This window comes from Colletes gigas, unplaced genomic scaffold (genome assembly GCF_013123115.1).
Source record: "Colletes gigas isolate AHSC1104 unplaced genomic scaffold, ASM1312311v1 Colletes_gigas_Sc00030, whole genome shotgun sequence".
NCBI classification, from domain to species: domain Eukaryota; kingdom Metazoa; phylum Arthropoda; class Insecta; order Hymenoptera; family Colletidae; genus Colletes; species Colletes gigas.
Window position 1 is genome coordinate 1,046,334 of NW_025106659.1, and position 25,013 is coordinate 1,071,346.

The following is a 25,013-nucleotide window of genomic DNA, read 5'->3' on the forward strand; positions in this document are numbered from 1 at the left end:
CCGGTTTGCATCCCAATTAACGTTTTAAAAAATTCCACACATTACTCAATTATAATTAATATAACTATTGTAATCAAAATTATATGAATTACTTCTGGGATGAATAAAGATTGTTTCGAATGACTTTAATATTATTATTTACACGTCATTGTAGCATTTAGAATTTGACACTTAAAAACTTGCAAGTCGAAATATGATAAAAATAAGTTGGAGTTGCCGGTCGATATTCACAATTAAAAATCGGAGTGTTAAGGATTAATGGCGGTGACTCTAAAAATTAACTATTTGCACTGGTGATTTTACACTGGCAAGTGTATAAATCTTTCGTGGTCTTATTTGCAGGAGCAAATCCAATGTATACATATACATACATATAAGTGTGCGAATCATAAGGGAGGATAAACGTGGAAAGCTGGAAACTTATTGTCCAATGTGTCCTACGAAATTGCAATTCTGTTTAAACTGGTTTCCGATTTTCAGGCGGGACGACTATAACTTGAAATAATTTTCCTTAAAATGTCTTTATTAATTTCACAGTATTTTATTGAATCAGCTATCCTCTAATAGACCTCTACTAATATCATTTGCAAGGTATTCGAGCATCACTAATACTTGTTCAGTGAGTAATTCTACGTCCAAACATGTAATCAACGAACAGTTCATAACAAGAAGACGATCCGTGTAGAGGATTTGATTCAAACGGGATTGATTTCAGTATTATACGCGCGGTAATCCTACCGCAATAATTCGATTTATCTCGCGGATATTGAGATTTGATTATAGTTGACGAAGATACGAAACCATTAGAGACACACAGCGTTGCGCAAACTTCGCAACATGGTTTTTTCTGTAATAACCACCGAATAGAGAATTATGTAAGACATTTCTTAAAATACAAAGAATGCATTATTAACATACCAGTCTATAAAGATAACAAATTTGTAAGAACGATGTAACGATAAATATTCATTATTAGTGACTATCGATGTGTGCAAAAATATCAGATGAAAAATAGTTCTCAGTACAAATTAAAAACAATTCTTCATAAAAAATTCGGGTTCATTCATATTATACATTAGTTAGATTTAATAATTCGTCGTCGTGCCCTCTGCAATACTAATTATTAAGATCGTTAATGTATTGATTGAAAAATATTATCTATTTATTTCTTAAAGATTATAATAGATTGTTTCTCTTTTTATGTGTTTTCTAGTATTAATTTCTATTCCATGAAAAAGTAAAATTTATATGTTGGTACATAACTACTCTTTTAACACTTTGACAGTGTGATTATACCAATTACTGTCATGTTGGAAATCCTAATTTGCCGACATACTTTTCTTGATACACGGTAACAGATTTCCTTTTACTATATTCTCAGAAAAAGAAAGTCCATTATTAAATCGTAATACATTGAACTCTTCGTTTTTTCGAATCAATAAATTAAGTTTAATAAAAAAGAGATCTAATACGGATTATTAATTGCATTCCAACTTAATTAAACGAACCCCACATCGTAACCGTCCCTTCAACGTACTTAACTATTGGAATTTGGTATCTATAACTGCATTTACTTTTTACAGATCGTCGAAACTATTGTTTTCCGTCGCTTTCGAACAAATTAAACTCTGATTTGTAGCTACAAAAAATTGTATTCTAATCTCTCATAGTTATTTCGTATTTACCAGTCAGATATTTCTATTATACAGGGAAAATTTTAATGAGGGATTCTAGAGGCCAAAATAAGATGAAAATCAAGAATACCAATTTGTTGATCGAGGCTTCGTTAAAAAGTTATTAACGTTTAAAGTTCCGCCCGTACTGAATTTTTTTCTCGAAAATGCGCAGGATTTCGAGGATATGTCTATTGACCAAAAATTATTGTAATTGACCCCTTTAATTGAAAATAATTTTTCCAGAACGATTTCAAATTTTTTTTTCGCCGAAAAATTTCATACCTTCTTGAATTTTTTTCTCGAAAGTAGGTAGGAATTCGGGGGTATATGTATTCACCAAAAATGATTGTAATTGACCCCCACAACTAAAAATAATTTTTTTAGAACGATTTGAAATTTTTGAATTTAATTGTTAATAACTTTTTAACGAAGCCTCCATCAACAATTATTAAAAAATTTGTAAAATTGCTTTGATTACGTTTGTCGTCTGCTCCTTTCACATGCTCGTTTAGGAAACTGTTCGCGAAAAACACCGGAGAATTTTTACCACTTCCTCATTCTGCGTAAATCTTGATAGCTCCGTAAGTAATTCTAAGTTTCCCGCATTCGGGGCGATTCAACAGGAAAATTTTGTTCCATTCCCGTCGTAACCCCGGCCGTAAACTTCCTCGTGCGCAACTCTTCAGCTCTTTCTCTTGACATCGACGAAGAACCGGAATCATCAGTGTCCCCATAACGTGGAGGGATTCCCGATCCTCCATAGCAATTTCACAATTTTACTGTGACAATAACAATAAATACATATCCGTTCTTCGCTTAACGAGAAGAAGAATTCCGAGTTTCCATGGGAATCCTACTTTACGACTTCTTTTTTACAGCAGTATCGAAACTCGCGTGTGTCGACGAGATGTGATCGATTTTATCCGACAACTTATCTGTTTCCTCGAATACATTCAAACAGTTCAGTTATTTCCTCCTGCTTATTGCAAAAATTATACCAAAGAGACAAATCTGCCAAATATTCGGTATATTTCATATTAATATTCAGTATATCATGGAATATACAGGGTGTCCAGTAGCAAAATCAAGTTACGCGGTTTTGCCCTTAAATATGTTCTTATACAGAGTGATTCTAGAAACAAAGACAAACTGTAAGTTTTTTCTCATCGAAGATACAGAAAATTTGTGAAAGTTGATGTAGTAAATGACAATTTTTATATTTGGTGCAATATATCCTTGTACTTGTTTTTCAAATCGAACTATGCGTTCTTTTTACACAAATTTCACATATAAAAACATAATCATTTTAAACGCAATACTTTACGAAATGTCTCATATTCTATGTTAGTATTTGTATTTATCGACTGAAAAAGTTTCATTGTTTAATTCGTACGGTGCTCGATTTGCTCGTAATGAATAGAAAAATGACTAATTTAATATGGGAATTAATATCTTTTCCATCTTGAGATATAAAGTAGTGATACGATTTAGGAAATGAGGAATTTCCTTATTTGATTTGGTACAGTAAATTTGTTCAGTGATAAAGTGCACATGCGACAGTACATACAAGTATCAAATGGACTATAGAGCGACAGCAGTTGCCAAAAGTGTGTGTGAAGCTTTTAACGATATCACCGTAATGTATGACACGTATGTGCCAAACCGGTTGCCAAAACTTTGCTTCTGTGATTCAACTATCGAAGAGAAATCACACCTTAGTCGTTCACCCGTAATTTCTGCGAATACTTTACGAAGAACGCTAGAAGGAACTTGTCATAGGAGTTTGTCATTATATTAATTAACACATAGGTTTTCCATGAAAGATTCAGCCAAACGAAATAGAATTTGCTGGTTACTTCTTATTCACCATAGTATAATATCTTGTTGAATATTCAGGGTGTTCGGTCACCCCGGTGGAAAATTTTAATGGGGTATTCTAGAGGCAAAAATAAGACGAAAATCAAGAATACTAATTTGTTGATGGAGGCTTCGTTAAAAAGATATTAACGTTTAAAGTTTCGCAAGTACTGAATTTTTTTTCTAGAAAGTGGATGGGATTTCAGGGGTAGATCTATTGACCAAAAGTGATTGTAATTGACCCCAGCAACCGAAAATAATTTTTCCAGAATAATTTTAAATTTTTGAATACACCAACAATAATCTTATTTTTGTTAGATGCAGAAAATGATGTCTCTTTAGCTTTTTCCGTTCTTCGAAGGTGTATGTGGTCAGGTTTTTACACGAAAGCAAACAATAACTTATTTTTTTAAAGTATATTAACAAATGCTACTTCCGACGTGATCGATTTCAAAGAAGTTCCTCGTCATGTAAAAAACACAAGTTTCAAACATGAAATTTTTCCTATTTTATTGCAATAATAAATCCATCATGTAAAAAAGTACATAATGATGTGCCATATGGCTACACAAAATTTGATGTAAATTGGTCGACTAGGTTATATGCCCCAACCAGTGTAATTTGCACTTTGTCTTCAATAAACAATTTTAGTCGAAAAAAATATTTTTATCAATTAGATATAAATTTCTAAACGACTTTTAAATCTAGTCCGAATAAAATAAATTGAAATTAATGAAAAAAAAAGTAAAATACTTAAAAGATACCCAATTAACGCGAGCCCATTAAAAACCTTGATGAAAATAAACAGCTAAAATAGAGTGCTTGGTTCAAATTAGATTTTTTTATCAGGATATTATTTGTTTCGCTTATTCACCTCTCATTTTAAAACAACTTTCAGTTATTCGTTGCACGGGATTACATATACTTTATTCATCGCAGTTTGTACACATTTATAATGTGAATCTGGACATTGTTGTCAATTTTGGTGAATACTAAACGCTCCTAAATTCATCAAGCCGCTTTTATAAATCACTCAGTAAGTTTCACGCAATGTGCAGTTGAAACAGATTTACTGGAGAGAAAGATTTATACGTTCAGTCCCGATTTTACGACTGAAAGCGTTTTTCGAATTTCCCAGGCTGTCTACCGGGATACCAATTTCTGGTTTTACTCTATAGATTTTATTTAACAGCGATACAAGGGACATGAATAGTGACGCAATACTTTTTTAATTACTTACATGCTGCTCCACACTACGCATACGTATACAGATATTTTACTATTTCCTATGCAGCGCGAATTTGCAAAAAATTGAAGCAAAACACACATAATGTCGTAGGCATATACGACAGAATTTTCTACCACTAAGATGTAATTGTTTTTAGTTAACTTTGAGTTACGGTGTTTGATCAAAAAGTTTGTACTTGCTTGAAGCATGCACAGGGATAAATACTGTTAGAATAAACGATACACGGGCTTTAAACGTGCCACCCGGTGTCGGGCACATCTTCATTTCAATTGTCTGTCTGATCTGTTCCTTTGTTCGTGTTGTTTGCTCGATCTCGCGTTGCCTCGTTGTAATTTAAACTTTCTTATAATAAATCGGTTATAACGAAACCCGAGGCTCTTTATTTGGTGCACGTTCAATAACCTGCCGTGAATCTCTCTCACAAATACCTCTAGATTTTTATTTACAGTAACAGTGTTGCATGCATCCCTTCTTAATTGTATCGAAGCACTGGTGTTGAGGGGATGAGCAAAATAATTGAAATTTGATGAAAGAAACTTTCTGATGTGCTCAACTTCACACGTCAACGTTAATGACGAGTGAATATTTGTGGGATTCGGAAGGTAAATACTTGAATCACAATCAGTGGAATAGTTTTTTTCCTTTCCTACACGAGTTTATAGTCGTATCAACAACAGGGGTTATTAGCGACTATTATTGGCCCGATTTATCTGTCTATGGTAGTTATTTGGTTGGAAACTTGTGGAGGAAAATTTATAGGATTAGCGAGGGTGGTGTCGCAGTCTTCATAGATTGTCTAGAATTTCGATGGTTTTGCAGAATAATAGTAGTACGTTCTGGCACAAGGGTGAAGTGGTCGCCTCGGTGATGTTGTCCATGATTTTCAGGCCTCTTCTGACTTGATCGTACTTCCTGCAATCGAGGATGATGTGGTTAACAGTTAAGGGTGTGCTGCATGTTTCACAAAACCTGGGTTGACTGTTATTTAGGAGGTGCGAGTGAGTTAATTTGGTGTGTCCAGTTCTGATTCGGGTTATCGCCACTTGTTGTTTCCTATTGAATTTTGTATTTGTTGTCAGGTCGTAGAAATTGTCGGTTTCTCTATGGAGTGGGCTCGCTTTATACATATTTCCTCCACATGTGACTCCAGTCCTGTTTCCACAATGATTTAATGTGTAGGATGACGTCTCCGGAGGTGTTGATTAAGGGTTGACCTTCCGCATACAGGGTAGATGCAACTTTTGCTTCAAGGTCAGCCATAACATTCCCGTAGATATCCATGTGGGATGGGATCCATGCTATAGTTATTGTTTTCCCAGTCTTAACATCCAATAACAATTTATTCTACGTCGGATAGCCGAAATGTACAACTCTCGAATATACTATCGATGAGTGGTGTTTAACTGTTAATTTTGATCTGGTGTCTGGGCCAAGGTTGCCCAAGAAGCTAACCTCGCCATGGGCGTATCCAAGGCCATGGGAGGCAGCATCGGTCTTAGATTGGTCAAAAATTGCCAATATACTGGCCAATCAGTTTGGAGGCGAAGTTGATCGGTGGGAGGCGGCATGTAACGGTTATTTTTAATAATTTTCCTTCGTCTAGCACCGGTTTTCGATGTTATTGTAGGTAGTAAAGTCATAGAACGCCTGGATTTGGAGGGCCATGCAGATTCGAGTGAATTTAATAATTAAATAGCCGTCTTAATGGCACTTGATTATAGGCACAACTTGATTGTACGAAAGGTTTGACTCTACATCCGCTGGCTTTATGAATTTACTGTTACGCTGCAACCCAGAATAAATCGTAATTGTTATTTCGCGTCGTAACAACTAGAAATAGTAATTTTAAACGTATGAAGAAACTCGTATAAAGCTTTCGAAAAGACTTTCATTTAATATTTATTCGAGAAATGTGAAATGTGAAGCTTTCCATTGCCAGAGAAATATCTTTGACAAAGCACGCCAATCCTACAAAAGACTGTCATTCGATGTTCTTTTATAAAATCGTCCCTTTTTGTTCCTCCCCACGGAAAGATCCTTTTACTTGCATTCGTGTGTAAAAATCCACCTACGCATGGATACGCTGTCACAAAGGATGATAGTAAAACAGAAAATGCTCTTTGACTCTTTTATTTTTACGTTCGTAGTGGGCAACTAAGATCGTCTTTCGTATCTCTTGAATAGATATGGAATAACTGTTATGCCGGGAACAACTGGATCTTCTTTCGGAATTTTATGATGTTTTTCCAAGAAAACGCCTATCGATAATGAATTATTGACAAATATCGCTCGGCAAATAAGAAAAATTATATTAAAATTAAAGGAACCGCATAACTCCTAATACAGGGTGTTCAGTCACCCTTGGGAAAAATTTTAATGGGAGATTCTAGAGGCCAAAATAAGACGAAAATTAAAATCATTTTGTAAAAATTATTTTTGGTTGCGGGGGTCAATTACAATCATTTTTGGTGAATACACATACCCCTGAAATTCTACTCAGTTTCGAGAAAAAAATTCCTTATCGAAAATGTAATTTCAGGTCAGAAATGTCACCCGACATGCGTATCTTTAAAACATCATAACTCTGGAACCGATTGAAGGATTTCAATGTTTCAAACGGCAATCAACGCGTATTTTGACGAAGAATATGCAGAAATTCAAAGAATATTCGAAAAGTTGTTCCTTAACACCGTAAAGTGAGAGAAAACCCCTAAAACTGGTACAATTTTCAAAAGGCCATATCTCCTACAATAGTAAAAGTATCTCAATGAAATTCTTTTCTTAGGCAAAGCCCATGGGTACCTACAAAAAGGTATTAGACAACTTTTCTGTAGAGCGTCAAAGAAAATTATAAAAAATAAAAAACAAATTTTTAAGAAAAATCGGCAATGTCTACAGTTTTCGGTGAAAAAAAATTTCAAATAATTCGGGAAAAATTATTTTCGTTTGCGGGGGTCAATTGCAATCATTTTTGGTGAATAGACCTACCCCCAAAATTCCACCCACTTTCTAGAAAAAAATTCAGTATTGGCGGAACTTTAAACGTTAATAACTTTTTAACGAAGCCTCCATCAACAAATTAGTATTCTTGATTTTCGTCTTATTTTGGCCTCTAGAATCTTCCATTAAAATTTTTTCCAGGGCTGGTCGAACACCCTGGTTGTGTAAAATATTGCTTTAAGTTGTACAAAACTCAGCACGAATATTTGGAACGACCTAATCATTATTTGAAAGATTGTACATTCAGAAATTACAAAAGAAAGGTGATATTGATTTTTAAATAGTAAGTAAAGAGAGTAGACATATATACCTCGTTTCTTGAGTTGATCTTCAACCACCACTGCTGAGATCATGAAGACGTTACCAACACTGCCACCAACGGCCATCGACGCTAACAAAAGGAGTCTGGCTACCCTGGACCACGCCGACGACAGGGTGACTGGTGAAATATCAAGGTCATTGTCCAGAGCGTTTTCCGTTTTATCCATTCTTATCTGTGACTCGAGGCCCATAATTTCAGCTAAAGTGCTCGTTGCACCAAGGTAGGTCGTCGTCGCGTTCATCCTGGAACTGGAAAATACGACCATTAATAGGATAGTAAAACTACGACGTTTGGTGCTTAAACGTAGTCAAACGAGTTTGAATGCAAATGCAAAAAGAAATCGAATAAGCGTGTCGTAAAATTGAAATTACAAGATGGGGATTTCTTTTTTCAAAAAGAAAGCAATTACATAAAGATTGGAAATGATAATGCCGAGTAATAAAGTCGTGGCATCATATTCTCACTAACTCTGCAGCGCCATATTGCGCTGCACAGATGTTTCAAGTATATTAAAAAATACTTCATCTTTTCACGCGTTAGCAAAATAGGGGTTGCTTTAAAATATATGATTTTTCGTTTCACGTCGTACGTTGGATATTGAGCATATAATCAAACGAAGATTCTACTTGATGAAATATTTCGTTCGCACATAAAATGACTGAAAAATATTTTAATGCTCCTAATATATAAAATATTAAGACAGAGCAGTTCTAAATAATAGGAAAGTGTGCTACTATTTTCGAAAACACACTCTATGTGGTCGTTTTCGATTTTATAATATTTAATGCGTTGACTGAGACACCAAAACCGTAAAATTGTTTACGGAGACCAAACCTTTGATTTTGGACGATTATAAAAAATTTATCGTAGTACTTATTTTCATAATCTCACTAAAATTCATGAATCCTATTCTTTATTTCTTTTAACATTTCAATATGAGAATTGATTGTTTTAGTTCCATAGTGAAAACAGTCAAAGTGTTAAATATATTAAATAAAAAATTTAGTAACATAATATAACTTACTTAATTTATTATTTGTTTATGTTGAAAAACAAGCTTCTAACATGGTTATAATTTATTTAAAAAGAAATAAATTTTTTATGAACTATGTGTGATTATTATTTGCTTATGTTTAAAGGCATTTTCGATTACAAGGAACGCTGGAAAGGCACGAGACTGTAAAATAATTATTAAAACTGATTAAATCTGTAAAAGCAGATCTCGTTTTTTATCTACATAAAACGCGAAAAGAAATGTGTGTGTAAAGGGGAGAACACGGTAACATTGTTCCTTCGTTCTTTTATTCTTTATTTTGAATTCGTTCGATTGGCGAACTTCAAATGAATGCTTCTACAGCTCCGGCGCGGCGTAAAGAGCTTACAGAGATAGAACGTCATTGCAAATTTCAACGTGTGTAAACATCCAACGAAGTAAAGGCCCGTATTATACGTAGTCTATTCACTACTGTCTAAATTGGCGAGGCTCGTCTCAACGCGAGCAGATTTAATTCCGTTTAGTTTGAACAGTACTCTTTGCAGAACAAGACCTCGCGAAGAACAATTAGCGTCTCTTTCGAGATGTAAATTTATTTTGAGCTTTTATACAGGACAAGTCGTATCTTCCGTAGTTCTACGGCCAACTACGATTATTCGTTTCATCCTTAAAGATTTTTACACGCTTGTATATTTTTCACCGAGCTAATTGGTATCACCTCATGGCAAACCTTGGTTCCATCCTGATTTATGAAATTTGAAGCAAGGCTAACGACGATCATCCAGTTTAAACCAGGAAGGAAACCGTATTGCAACGATTCGATATCGGGTTATTAAGCTCCCAGAGGAGCTTTGAAGATTAAAGCCGACATGCTGACAACCCTAATTGTAAGGTATTGATCAGAGCTCGTATTACAAAGATAGTCTGGTGCTTTAATAATCACACAACCACGATCGCTTCTTCGTATCATTGATGAGTTTGATGTATTTTTTGGAACTATTCTCATATCGACGAACAATTTAAAAGTTTGATTTTCTAAAGATTTCTTTCTTTCTTTATTAAACGAATTATTTTTACCGTTGCATATTACCGTTAGAAAAGGATTATATTTTAATATTGAAAACGTGTTGTATTATTTCGAAAGGTGTAACGTCCAACTTTTAATCCCTCCCCGAAATTTCCGAATTCACTCTATCTTCTTAAATTACAGATTTTGTAGAAAGAAGTTTAATAAATGGGATGGCACAACCACCACGATCGTTCCTTCGTATCATTGATGTGTTTGATGTATTTTTTGGAACTATTCTCATATCGACGAACAATTTAAAAGTTTGATTTTCTAAAGATTTCTTTCTTTCTTTATTAAACGAATTATTTTTACCGTTGCATACTACCGTTAGAAAAGGATTATATTTTAATATTGAAAACGAGTTGTATTATTTCGAGAGGTGTTACGTCCAACTTTTAATCCCTCCCCGAAATTTCCGAATTCACTCTATCTTCTTAAATTACAGATTTTGTAGAAAGAAGTTTTATAAATGGGATGGTACTTCTTTCTAACTGGCACGATGCCAGAAACAGTATTTGAAACAAATGTTAAATCTTCACACTGTAGTGACGTTTGTACTGTGTAAGGCGCAGTTCCAAGTTTCTCTTTTGTTTGAAGTTTCCGACGTTGTTCTATCTTTTCTAAAATACAGGTTTTTGCAAGAAAAAGTTAAATATTTGATACCTTTGTTCTGAATAATCTATTTAATTTGTGAATCGTCCACGTGATTTTTAGATCCAAAGGGCATACTTGGGGCAAAATATCTAAAAGTATAGTTTTAAACCATGTATTGCATGATTTGAAATTTGTTTTTAATTTCTTTGTTAATATTTTAATTACTTAAATAGATTAATTATATCTATACATATACAAGTTCATGCTAAGAAACGTTTGTAGAATGTAAAGTAAAATGAGTGATAAATATATTTTGATAAGATTTCATTCTTATAGAGGGGGTTAATCATTCCTATTGTACATTTCCCCCTTTGTTCTGAATAATCTATTTAATTTGTGAATCGTCCACGAGATTTTTAGATCCAAAGGGCATACTTTGGGCAAAATATCTAAAAGTATAGTTTTAAACCATGTATTGCATGATTTGAAATTTGTTTTTAATTTCTTTGTTAATATTTTAATTACTTAAATAGATTAATTATATCTATACATATACAAGTTCATGCTAAGAAACGTTTGTAGAATGTAAAGTAAAATGAGTGATAAATATATTTTGATAAGATTTCATTCTTATAGAGGGGGTTAATCATTCCTATCGTACATTTCCCCCTCTGAATCCACCATTGTCTACGGTTGGGAAAGTTTGCAGCCTTTAGGAATGGTGTATATTTTTAGTACGACGTGTATATATAGTATAAATAACTTGCACTCTTTGCTTTGCAAATTGCTTTGCAATTGCTATTTTTATTACGCCTCTGACCTGTTGCGCTCTTTTTAAATAGAAATACATCGTCATCACACCAAGACGCAGTGATAAATTGCAACACCATCGGATTACTAGACAAACTATGAAGACTCTCTTGGCAACGCAGCACCCAATCACCTACCCCTAACGTCTCGCAATTCTTAGTACAGTCGCTAATAACCTTACAGTTGACGCGACTATAAACTTTCAATAAAAAAAAGAAAAAGAAACGCGACATAAAGCGAACTATCGGTGATCTCAACGGTCACAAATTTGTAACTAGTCACTCAAGATTAGTTTGGCGAGTGACGGCTGGAAGAAGGTACCACGAAGGTTAATTGGTACCTTACCACCCCAAAAGAACTAAAAATGTAGTTCGCGCGGGAATCTAGCCAGTACCCGACGCGATGATACGTTTCACCGCGTCAATATTTTTTAAACAACTTCATTTTTACAATTATATTAATAGAACATAAAAACTACGAAGGGTGCAGTGACATAAAAAAGTGTTGAAAATTGGCAAAAGATACGTATTTACGAGTAAATAAGAATATGGTACATGCTAAAACATTTAAATATTATTAAATAATACTTTGCTATTCGAATATAGGAAAAATTGGTTAAAATAGCCAAATATCTTCAGCAGAATTCAATTTTATTTGTTGTATAGGTTATTAAATAAAGTTTTTCAAAGTCTGATCGTCGTCGTTTTGATAGACGGAATAATGGATGCCTCGAATAATCGAGAAATCGAAGTTCTACCGTACGCCTCATTTTCTAGCGTGTTGTTAATAGATTCTAACAGTGGATTGTCGTTCGACACGCGTTTCAGCTGCACCAATAACACAAAAATTACGTTCGGAAATAGCGTATTTGCATGACCGATGTCTCACGAAACTTATTGGAGTTATACCCTCGCCATGACACCAGTCAGAAATTCATTGTGTTTGGGTTAGGTAAATTCAAGACGTACAGATCCGCTTGCGTGTAGCACGGAAGATGATCGAGAAACCAACGGTTTAGAGTATCGGTAAATCTTTGTTGCAAGATATCGAATTTCGTGAGATTGTTGATCAGCAGGATATATGGTTACGCACAATACCGGGGAACGTATTCGTAATGGATATCGTTCTTAATACTTGCACGGCATCTTTAGCGCTCGAAGGTATCTGAACAAAAGTTCGACGCGCTTCCGTGAATATTCCTGAACATCTACCATCGATGAAAATGTTATTTAAATTCGTTTACGAAAGCTTTGAGATTACTCATTCGTTTAATACGTTAAAATGTTAATTTTATTAAATAGTTTTAGATGATATAATGTATAATTCAGTTTAACAAATTCCTTCTATTATTCTTCGTCTTTCGATGTATTTAACAACGAACTGGGATATTTCACATTGCTCGTTCTTCATATTTTGTAAAAAGCGTTCGACTGACGAAATATTATTTACATTTTCTCCACATTTGTTAGCGTTGCTCTTTACAATGTTTCCAAATTTTGAACGTTAAAATTTTTGGTAATCTTTGATAGAAAGCACAGGTGTTTGGTAGATTCTATATATTGGGTTGAGGAAAAAGAAATCCATTATTTTTCACCTAAATGGCTGTAGTGATATACAGGATGGGGCAATAACTATGTCCACCTTGAATATCTCCGTTACTTATAATAATATTAAAAAATGTTATATACAAAACTTGCACGGTACAGAGGGGGACACATTGTGATATAAACATTTTTCTTTTCCCCCAACCTAATATAAAGTATAATTATTGAAAACGTATTCAGAACACCACCGTCGTCTTTGGTTTTGCAAATTCGAAACTTCATTTTGTAGAAAATGACATCGAACAAATACGTTTCGACAGTTTTTGCCATATACGACATTAAATTCAGATACGGTTTTGCAGGGGCACGTCTGATAGTAATCTTACGCATCGCTCCAAATGGAAGATATAAAACTGACTATCGTTCGCAGAGGGAAGAGGCTAAGAAATTTCCGGACGATGCGATAAGGGGAACAGCTTCAATAGAATTACGCGATTATGGAATTCCCCCTGTAAAGAATTTCGTAAATGTTGAGCACTCCCGGCCGCGATAGAATAGAGAATTTTACTCGAAGCGAGACTTTACGATGGTAATGCTCACATTCGACGCATCCTTGCCACATACTTCCGGCAGAATCAGTAACTATGAAACTTGGAATCACTTTGAATAAGTATTATCAGAATTTTATAGTTCCATTTAAAGTTCTGACGACGTGATAGGTAGCGTGGACGTCTGAAAGTTTCGAAATAAAAGAAATTTCATACGGACTTTCGAAACTATTCTGCAGCCATTTATGCGTCTGCTGTCATTCCGTATCATGGTAAATAATTATATGCATATAGAGGGTGTTCGACCACCTCTGGGAAGAATTTTAATGGTAGATTCTAAACGCCAAAATAAGACGAAAATCAAGAATATCAATTTCTTCACTGAGGCTTCGTTAAAAAAGTTATTAAAAAATTAAATTAAAATATGTTCCAATAATCAGACTCCTCAAATTCAGTCTTTACCGATGATTTCACCAAATCCAATCTGTCGGACGTAATAAAATTTAAAAAAAAGTTTCACAGTAATCATTTAATTTATACTTTTTAGTCTGCGAAATAAATAATATTATAGAGCAAACAGTATTTAAAGTGGTGAAGTATAACCGTATAAATTCATGAAATCAAAGATGTCCATAACATTTGTTCTAATTATAGCGTGAAACATAAAAATATTCGATAATTCAATGAGTGAATTTGTTATTTTGCAATACTTAAAGTGGCAATCAACGTGTTAAATTGAAGCATTTATGCCATTAGTGTTGAAAATGTTTCGAAACAAAAGTCAAGTAATAAAATTAATCATATTGTATTATCCTATGAAACTCACAGATATCGTCAAATGCTCTTTTCTTTATATTAAAAAAAAACTAAGCCAAGTGTCCGATTATTGGAACAGCTGCTTTATGCTCAGTTCGTAAAAAATTAATGCAATTAATTTCATTTCTATTCAACATAAGAGAAGTGAAACGCTTTAAACGTTAAAAATAAACACTATCTCGATGCTTTCGTATAATTATTATAGTTATTAGATAATTAATACAATATGCCCATTAATTGGATGTTTTCAAAAGGTTAGAGCAATCTAAACTTGGTTAGTGAGTGTGTAAATGGTTGACACTTCCATTAATTAAATTAAATTTTAATTAATATAATAAATTAGAAATCAATGAAGTAGAAAAATAATAATATCATATAAAAGAAAGCTACATTAGTGTACCAGATTCAAAATGAAGCGCGATAAAATATTACGACAAAGTAAGACCTAATAAACGATTAATCCGAATCGACGTATTTTTTTTTTTTATTTAATTGGCAAGAGGAAAATCGTTTGTTATATTTATATTTAATATCTATTATTAAGATATTGACTGGATGGAATAGGATTAATTTGCATTGGCATGCAACTTGCTAATAAGAGAAGCTGATGTATGTTTAGAACAAACATTGTGATTTGAGATTATCGTGCGGAGCATACTCTCCCATGTGGATAATGTAACGTACACAAATGCAAAGTACCATATATTATAATGAATACCCGTAAGCCTAATCGGATTACCGTTCAAGAGATCGCCATAATTTACACGTGCGATGTTCCTTTAGTTAATACAGAGCGAAGGTAAACACTATTTTGATAGTCGCGTCGATATGCTTCAAAATTAGATTACGGCACGAATAAAGATTTCTTCACATAACTTATATTCTATTCTTGAGTGTTATGCCATTTTATACATGGAATTGTGGCGCTGCGTCGCTGCGGTTAGGATCTCGAGAAACTTTGTTTCGTCTCGGCCTGCTAGTGGACTCATCATTTAAGCTTTCTAGCAGGCCCTGCCTTAGACGACTGGGATATTGGGAAGCCGATCGAGGAATGCAGGATGTCCCGTAAATAGTGTAAGAACCGGAAATGTATGGGTAGCTGAGACGATTCTGAACAACAATTTCCTTTGCAAAAATGTCGGATAGGGCTTCGTTTTTGAATTATTAGTTTTGAATTACACAGTATGTTGACACGTTATGACTATTCACCAAAAATGATTGTAATTGATCCCCGCAACCGAAAATAATTTTTCCAGAACGGTTTGAAATTTTTTAATTTAATTGTTAATAACTTTTTAACGAAGTCTCCATCAACAAATTGGTATTCTTGATTTTCGTCTTATTTTGGCCTCTAAAATCCCCCATTAATATTTTTCCCAGGTCTGGCCGAACACCCTGTATAGTTCATTATTCCTTCGCGTCATTATTTTAAGGTAATTTAGTTTTTAAATATGTTAAGCAAAAATCATGTTATCCGGTGCTATAGAAGTACAGTGTTGTACAAAGGTTTTCGTAATTTTCTTATCGTGTTAAAGCGAAACCGTGTTATAGGGTGCCGTGTTGTAAGAGGGCTACCTGTATGTCAAAAAAGTTTTTCCTTCAAATCAATTTGTTTAGCAGTTATAAGCATTTGTATCATTGCAACCATGCTGTGCCAATACTCATGTCCAGCACTGTATCTATGTATATAGCAACCGAGGGGCCGATCGAGCGCTTGTGAGAACACGATCCCTCTGGTGGCGAGCATGGGAGGCGACGCCACAGAATGTTTGACTTTAAAGTCAGTTTTTTCTTTATAATAAAAGCAATTACTGTGAACGGAGATTTATTCGTCGACGTTTTGATTTATGTTGAAAGTCTTCTTCGGAACATTATAACAATATTATGGACTAAAATAAGACTCCAATATAATATTAATATGGGAAATACAGTAATTGTGAAATGAAATATAAAAATTAACTACTTGGAACGCTCCCCTTAGTGCATAGTTGCTAACGTGAATCATACAGTGTATAAAAACTAGAAAACGTTTCCCCTTTTTCATTAAGCGATTAAATAATAAAAGGCGTTGTTACTCGACAGACTGAAAAGCCCTTTATATTTTTTCACTAACGAGCATTTGTATGAAATCTCTCGATGAATATAATACCCATTACCAGTAGCGTAATTTCACTGGATCAACAAAAAATTGAAATCGTTTCATATGTTTGCTATACTTTTATTCGCCTTTCTCCCCTCTATCCCGTGGCATGCATGTTCGACCAGCTTCTTTCTTTAAAAAATTGCATCGTTAATTTCCGTCAGCGGCTCGGAACGCGTAAAAAATATATACCGCGTGCTTTTGACAGCTCAGCAGCTCAATCCCTCATATTTGTGAATATGACATCCACCCTGCACTGCGATCTGTAACCGTGCGAGCAATTAATGAAAATAGTCCGTTCGTTGAAAATTTATGTCATACAATCCGGTTTTGGACGCTCATTTATATTTCAAATATCGAGCAACGTGAACTAAATTCTATTCGTACGATTTAATTTGTGATCGAACGAGCGATAATCGGACATTAATTTTCTGATACGTCGAAGGAAGCTGTCGACGAGGTAGGTGGATGGAGTTGAACCGGGGTAGAAAATAGTTTACACAAGATGACTTTTAGACGAAAACATATTTCACATACAACTTTCAACTACAACCGGTCTCAATAGAAATATCCAAGATACATTCATCGATCAACTAGAAGACAATGTAACCATTAGCTCTTTAAACGTGATAAAGATACAGGAATATGTCAAACAGTCGAGAGTGAGAAATGTATAATGTTAAAGCAGTCGACAGCAGTATCGGTGATTTAAAAACTTATTTAATAAGAGATGGTAACGCTGTTGCGAAACTTTTACAGTAATTTAATAGTTAAAACTTTTAACGAACAGCTGCAGAGGCTAAAGAAGGAGACAAAATTTCTAACAAAGTATTAACTCTAAAAAATAAGTGATTTTTTGTTTAATTCAGTAACGCCAATCGATAGCAATACAGTAAAATCTTGATTATTGTATGAAAGCTTTGTTTATTCTGTGCCACTGACAAGTAAAAGGGATAGTAGCTAAGCAACAAGTGAAGTTGAAGATGTGTAGTTATTTTTACTGATAGGAATTGGTAGCGCTGGAACGGGGATATAAGGGGGAATACCGGAGTAGAGCATCCGTTTAGTGGGTAATGGCGTTGTGCGGAAACACGTGTAGAATAAATGTCTTGAAATAATAATGAGTTGTTTAGGATTGTTTAGAATGAACCAAACACAATCCCAACGAAGTTTTCTATGGTTCGAGAGTCAGTATGACTTCTCCTATTTTTCTGTTTGCATAAGCGTAAAAGAACTACTCCCATTATGCCTACTCTGCAGAATTGAGACTCCAGTTCTACAATATAATAACCAAGTACTAATTTTTCATATTCTTTTGAATCGACACCTTTATTTAATTCCTTTTCAAAGACCTAAAATTAAGGGTCAAAACGTGAAAATTTCAAATTACACTTTTAATAAATTACCTTGAAGTAATTTATGTAAATCCTATCCTTTAGTACACGCTTAACGAGAACGTTGTCATTGACATCCGGTATAAAATTTAAATGCGGCACAACTACGAAATTATTAATTTTCGTTCCTTTCATTGCTCTCCGATAACTCTTACACTTTGTACCTATAATTTACGCGCACGTTGTAGAATTATTTGATTCCATATTTAAACATTCGCAAAATAAAATTCTGCATTAAAATCTCGTTGCACGCTCGTAATAGGACAATGATGTATCCATTACGATCTCTTGCATAACTCGTAAATGCATTCAACAGAGGTATGTAAGGATTCCGCTCAAAGCTAATCCAGAGTTATGAACACGAACGTAATATTATTTATTAAAGTTTCTCCTACATCTCGAGCGGGGGATTTAAAGTACAGTTAGAACGAAGTATGCAGTATGCAAATCATAATGGCGCCGAGCCAACACGAGCGCATAACTGTCAACTGCATTTTATGAGTCCGCACCTAGGAGAGACTGGGGTAAAACGGAGACGTTAACCGCTTCTACTTGGATTGTGGCTTTAGGAATGATCGATTAAATGCATCGGAATACTTGGAACCCCTTCCGCGTTGTCAATTAATAAGTCAACATCGCCAACCAGCAACCACGAGCAGAGTTGAACTTTTTTTACGCTCGTAAACTAGCTTTTTTAATAGATTCTAATTTATAAATAAATTTACGAATGAAACGTAAATACGTAGGTTGGTTTACGAATCAACGTAAAATTTCTATTCTTTATTCGTGATTTAAATTTGTCTCTGACCACGTTTGTCTCAGTGATACACGTGATCTATCGATGTACCTCAGGCTTAGTATACAGGGCATACGGCCACCTCTGGTAAAATTTTAATGGGAGATTTTGGAAGTCAAAATAGAACGAAAATCAAGAATACCAATTTGTTCATGGAGGCTTCGTTAAAAAGTTATTAACGTTTAAAGTTCTGCTAATACTGAATTTTTTTCTCGAAAATCTGCAGGATTTTGGGGATTTGTCTATTGACCAAAAATGATTGCAATTGACCCCTGCAACCAAAAATAATTTTTCCAGAATGATTTGAAATTTTTCAATTTTGTCAAAAAATTTCATACCTTCTTGAATTTTTTCCTCGAAAATGTGCAGGATTTTGGAGATATGTCTATTCACCAAAAATGATTGCAATTGACCCCTGCAACCAAAAATAATTTTTCCAGAATGATTTGAAATTTTTCAATTTTGTCAAAAAATTTCATATCTTCTCGAATTTTTTTCTCGAAAATGTGCAGGATTTTGGGGATGTGTCTATTCACCAAAAATGATTGTAATCGACACCCGTAGCCAAAAATAAATTTTTTAGAAAATTTGAAAAATTTTTTTATCGCTGAAAAATTTCGGCACCTACCCGAATTTTTTTCTCGAAAGTGGGTAGGATTTCGGGGGTATATGTATCTACCAAAAATGATTCTAATTGACCCCCGCAACCAAAAATAATTTTTTCAGAATTGAAATTTTTCAATTTAACTTTTAATAACTTTTTAATGAAGCCTCAATCGACAAATTGATATCCTTGATTTTCGTCTTATTTTGGCCTGTAAAATCTCCCATTAAAATTTTTCCCAGGGGTGGTCGAACACCCTGTATACTTGTTGATGTGCATTAGTTTGTACTTCATAGTTTTCTTGTCTTTCATACTGTTAATAACAAAATTTCTTTAGAATTTTATATAAATAATAATTTATTCATTATTAAATTATATGTTTATAGGATTAATTTATTTATTTTTATTAATTTTAATAAATATAATAGCAATTGCATTTTTAACATTATATGAACGAAAAATTTTAGGTTATATTCAAGATCGAAAAGGACCTAATAAATCTTTTTTTATAGGTTTAATACAACCAATTATAGATGCTATAAAATTATTATTTAAAGAATATTTTATTTTAAAAAATTCTAATTTTTATCATTATATAATTTGTCCTATTTTAATTTTAATTTTATCATTTATATTATGATTTGTTTCACCTTTTTATTTTAATCTATATAATAATAATTATTCAATTTTATTTATATTAAGTGTAATAAGAATAAGAGTATTCCCTATAATAATTAGAGGATGATCTTCTAATTCTCATTATTCAATATTAGGTTCAATTCGATCTATTGCACAATCAATTGCATATGAAATTAGTTTATCTTATATAATATTTATATAAATTTTTGTAGGATCTTTTAAGAAATATTTTTATTTTTTAAGATTTTAAATCTGTAGCAGGGGTTATGGAAATGAACAATAAACGACACGTATATTTTAGGTTACGTTTAATGCATATGGCACGTGTCGTTGCATACATCGTACTGGTACTGGTACTGGCCAGTGTTACACTAAAACAAAAGACGGCGCGCACGCCTGCCAACGAGGTAAAACGAAATACCTCCAAATACGCATGTTTGCCAACATGGGAATGATAAAACATTTCCAACAAAATCAAATTCATCGTGTAGATATATGTTTTAACGTGAGTTAATGATATGTCAACCTTTACTTATTGTCTTGTTAAAATAAAAACACACGAATTACCTTTTCTAATACCTTTTCTAATTTATAAACTAAGTAGATACATTGATATGTGCTTTCAAAGTTAATTTTTCTTTTGCTCAAATCTCTTACAGTTTTGAAGAATTTAATTTATTTAGAAATTATAAACTTTAATTGGTGTGAACTCTCGTCGTGTCCATAACGAGTATGAGAAAAATATCGTTCGAGTGATATTATCGTCGACATTATTGTAATAGTACAAAAATGATTAGTACGAAGAATGTGTTTAATTCATTCTCGGTTCTCTTGATATTTCTCCGATCTTCAACAAAAATTTAGTCAACAGAAAATTCAACTACTATCGTTACGAGTTACGGTTCTGGGCTAAAAGGAACAAAGTTTGTTACCCACAACTATGGCAGTCCCATTTAAAAAGTTGGAAGGGGTGTTCGGCGAGTAGAAAAAGGTTTTACATTTTCAGCCAATACAGTTTGACAAGAAAAAGAACATAAAACGTCTTAACTTATTCTAAACTATTTGGTTAATTCATTACGAGCTTGATGTTAATTCTTAAATAAAATATTATTTAAATGTTTCGAGTATTTTTAAAAAATACAACGATCGTGTATTCAAATGTTGTTTATGTATTTTCTGAAATTTGGGATGTAGTTGGTTGGAATTTTGTAGCAATAAACAGGAGTAGGTGCAGTCGATGTAGAAGTTGATTCATCAAAAAGGAAGGAACTTTCGGTAGCTGGTTTCGATTTATGCTTTTTCCCATCAAGACAAATACACTGTCTTCTTTCATTCCGGCGAGCGAAGTAGAAATAGCCAACTTTCCTCAAACATTTCGGACGGAAATATCTGCTATTCTATAAAACCGTTCTTGCTTTCAAGTTTCGTCGAAACTGTCCAAAGGATTCCTTAACTTTCGGTTGAAGCGAAGCAAGAAGTTCTTCAAGAAGATTTGCTTCTGCTGTCGATCTCGCATCAGATAACAAAACCGGCGGACGTTGCATTATGAAGTTATCTTCGCGCAAAGAAACTGTGTGGTAAATATTTGCCGGTGAGAGGAAATATCCTTTGTCGGGAACGCGAAATGCAAGCGACCGTGCTACTCGACGCAAAGAAAAAAGATTATTACGCAACAGCGTCACAGTATAACGCATTAATTTTAAGTTCGGCTATTATCGAGAAAAAAAGGACTTCTTACAGAGCGAAATAACGGCTACTAAAACTCGTCAAAGTTGATAATCGTTACAGCTTTTAAATTTTGTTAAATGTTTTCCTCGTGGGGATATTGGGACTTACCGTAAATATTGTAAATGACATGGAGTCTAACGTGATTATTTCTTTGCACAAAATAGAATTTAATATAATGACATAGTGTAATACGGATAAAAATCGCTGTTTATTTCTGACTTTTGATCGAAACCCCATCGGAGACATTTAAGTACCAGGGCGCTTAATTTTATACAGGGTGTACGGCCATACCTGGGAAAAATTTTAATGGGAGATTCTACAGGCCAAAATAAGATACAAATCAAGAATATCAATTCCTTGACTGCGGCTTCATTAAAAAGTTATTAAAAAATTAAATTGAAGAATTTCAAATCAATCTGGAAAAATTACTTTTGGTTGCGGGGCTTAATTACAATCATATTTGGTGAATACACATACCCCTGAAATTCTACACACTTTGAGAAAAAAAATCCTTACCGAAAATATAATTTCAGATCATAAATGTCACCCGAAAATTTCATACGTATCTTTAAAGCATCGTAACTCTTGAACGATTTCAATGTTTCAAACGGCAATCAACGCGTATTTTGGCGAAGAATTTGTAGGAATTCAGAAAATATTCGAAAAAATGCTCGTTAACACCGTAAAATGAGAAAAACCCCCTAAAACTGGTCCAATTTTCAAACGGCCATAACTCCTACAATAGTGGAGGTATCTCATTAAAATTTGTTTCTGAGGCAGAGCCCATGGGTACCTACAAAAAAGTATTAGAGAACTTTTCTGTAGAGCGTCAAACAAATTTATTAAAAATGAAAAACAAATTAAGGGTAAGTGCCTACATTTTTCGGCGAAAAAAAATTTCAAATGGTTTTGGAAAAATTATTTTCGGTTGCGGGGGTCAATTACAATAATTTTTGGTTAATAGACATAACCTCGAAATCTTACCCACTTTCGAGAAAAAAATTCGAGAAGGTGTGAAATTTTTCGACAAAATTAAAAAATTTCAAATCGTTCTGAAAAAATTATTGTGGATTGCGGGGATCAATTATAATCAGTTTTGGTCAATAGACATACCCTCAAAATCTTACCCACTTTCGAGAAAAAAATTCGAGAAGGTGTGAAATTTTTCGACAAAATTAAAAAATTTCAAATCGTTCTGAAAAAATTATTGTCGACCGCGGGGATCAATTATAATAATTTTTGGTGAATAGACCTACCCCCGAAATCCTACCCACTTTCTAGAAAAAAATTCAGTACGAGCGGAACTTGAAACGCTAATAACTTTTTAACGAAGCCTCCAACAACAAATTAACATTCTTGATGTTCGTCTTATTTTGGCCTCTAGGATCTAGCATTAATACTAAACCTACCGCGACCGGTCAAATGACCGTTTTTAAAATTTCGTTTCGAATTTCTAACACACAATATTATTTTAGCGCCATTTAACTTCACGAATTTGCTTATAGTATGCGTGCAATGAATTTTACAATATTCACTTCTATTCTTATTATTTGTTTTCTGAGAAAAATATGTAGTCTATCTTGCCTGCCACGACCAGTCATCTGACCGGTTGAATGATTTATATTTTTTTATAAAAAGACTGGACAAAATTCGGTACCAAATTCTGGTTAGCTTCCGATGTAAATAGGAAATATATGTACAGGAAAGACGAAAGGAGAGAATCTTCAGTTTCCACTGTCTTAAAACAGTAAAAATAGTAAAAGTTTAGACGCATGCAATTCCGAAACTATTAGTGTTTGCATTATTGTGAGCCATCGTTGGAGACGGTAAACCTTCCCCTTTAAAATAGCTTTTGGTTTTTGGCGATCCGACTTTTCGATTTCGAGATATCGTAATTTCTGTAAAGTGGCAATTATTCAATTTCCACTATTTCTCGGTTCGTCTTATGTACAATCGCCTATTAACGTGTATTAAAAATACTAAAAGTTTAGACCCGTGCAGTTCCGAAACTATTAGTGTTTCATTAATTATCGAGCCGCTGTTAGCAGCGGCAAAGCCTCCCTTTTAAAATGGCTTTTGAATTTTGTTGATCCGACTTTCCGTTTTCGAGATATCGTAATTTATGTAAAAGATAATTTTTCTAATTCGACTGTATCTGTCTCCGTCTGACGCGTCGCGCCGGACGTCTCTTTCTCGTACGTGACTCGTGACCTAGTTACTACGAGCACGTGCGGTCAACGACCTTGGCAAGGCCGTAGTAAAAATGTAAACAAACGCTTCGAACCCTTATATCTCCGTAACTAGCCACCGCATCGACTTGAAACTAAAATCGCTATATCTCTGGAACTAATAAAGCTATCGACTTGTTCGAACGCTCGTTTTAAAGGGCATTTTATCCCCTATCTAATGATCGTATCATCTAGTATGATTTAGGCTGTCTTTTATGTTTATTTTGAAATTTACTTTTACGCTATATACCTAAAAAAGTTTCAACAATTCCTATTGACTATACGACTGGTGCACGATGAAACTGAATTATAAATTGTTTATTTAATTGAAAATTAATTTAAATTTGTATACAGGGTGTTTGCATAATTAATATGTCATTTTTCGTAAATAATTGTTTTCTCCGGAATTAACTACGGTATCGACTTGAAAGAAAATTTGTTTTCAAGAGCGTTTTATCTTCTTTCCGATGAAAATGACTAATTTACTAATACTATTATAGTACTAATGCACGTTTAGAGTAAAAGTATTGAATATTTTTGTGCAGGTTCTTAGAATTCAATGCTTTAAGAAAAAATATGCGACATAAAAGGGAAGGATATCTTAGGAATAAAAATCAAAACACAACTTTCTATACGTATAATGCAAACATTAGAAGTACGTTCCTTTGTAAAAGAGAAAAAAATAGACTGGTCATTTGACCGGTCATGGTAGGAATGAGTATACAAGAAGTGCCGGTAGGTTTAGTGTTAAAATTTTTCCCAGAGGTGGCCGAACACCCTGTGTTTCTTTACTTACACAATGGAATGAAGTTCTATCGAGCGTGGTTTTGACCAACAGGTACGACGATTTGGATGCAACGACGAATGGTTATGTAAAAAAAGTTCAAGTTTCTTTTGTACCTCTTCAATGCTTCAATTTAGCATCATATTGTATTCTAAATTGGATGATACACGTAGACGTCTCGTTTGTAATACCACTTCTATACATGTAAAGCAACCAAAATG

At 33.8% G+C, this 25,013-nt stretch overlaps 1 protein-coding gene across 1 annotated transcript in view; it reads right to left on the reverse strand.

Annotated features, from left to right (window-relative positions):
• Positions 1-25,013, reverse strand: part of LOC122401944 (histamine H2 receptor-like) — a 211,717-nt gene that overhangs the window by 12,583 nt on the left and 174,121 nt on the right. Inside the window, exon 3 of the mRNA XM_043404410.1 lies at positions 8,093-8,352. Within this exon, the coding sequence (XP_043260345.1) occupies positions 8,093-8,352 (260 nt within the window). The remainder of the gene's footprint in view (positions 1-8,092; positions 8,353-25,013) is intronic.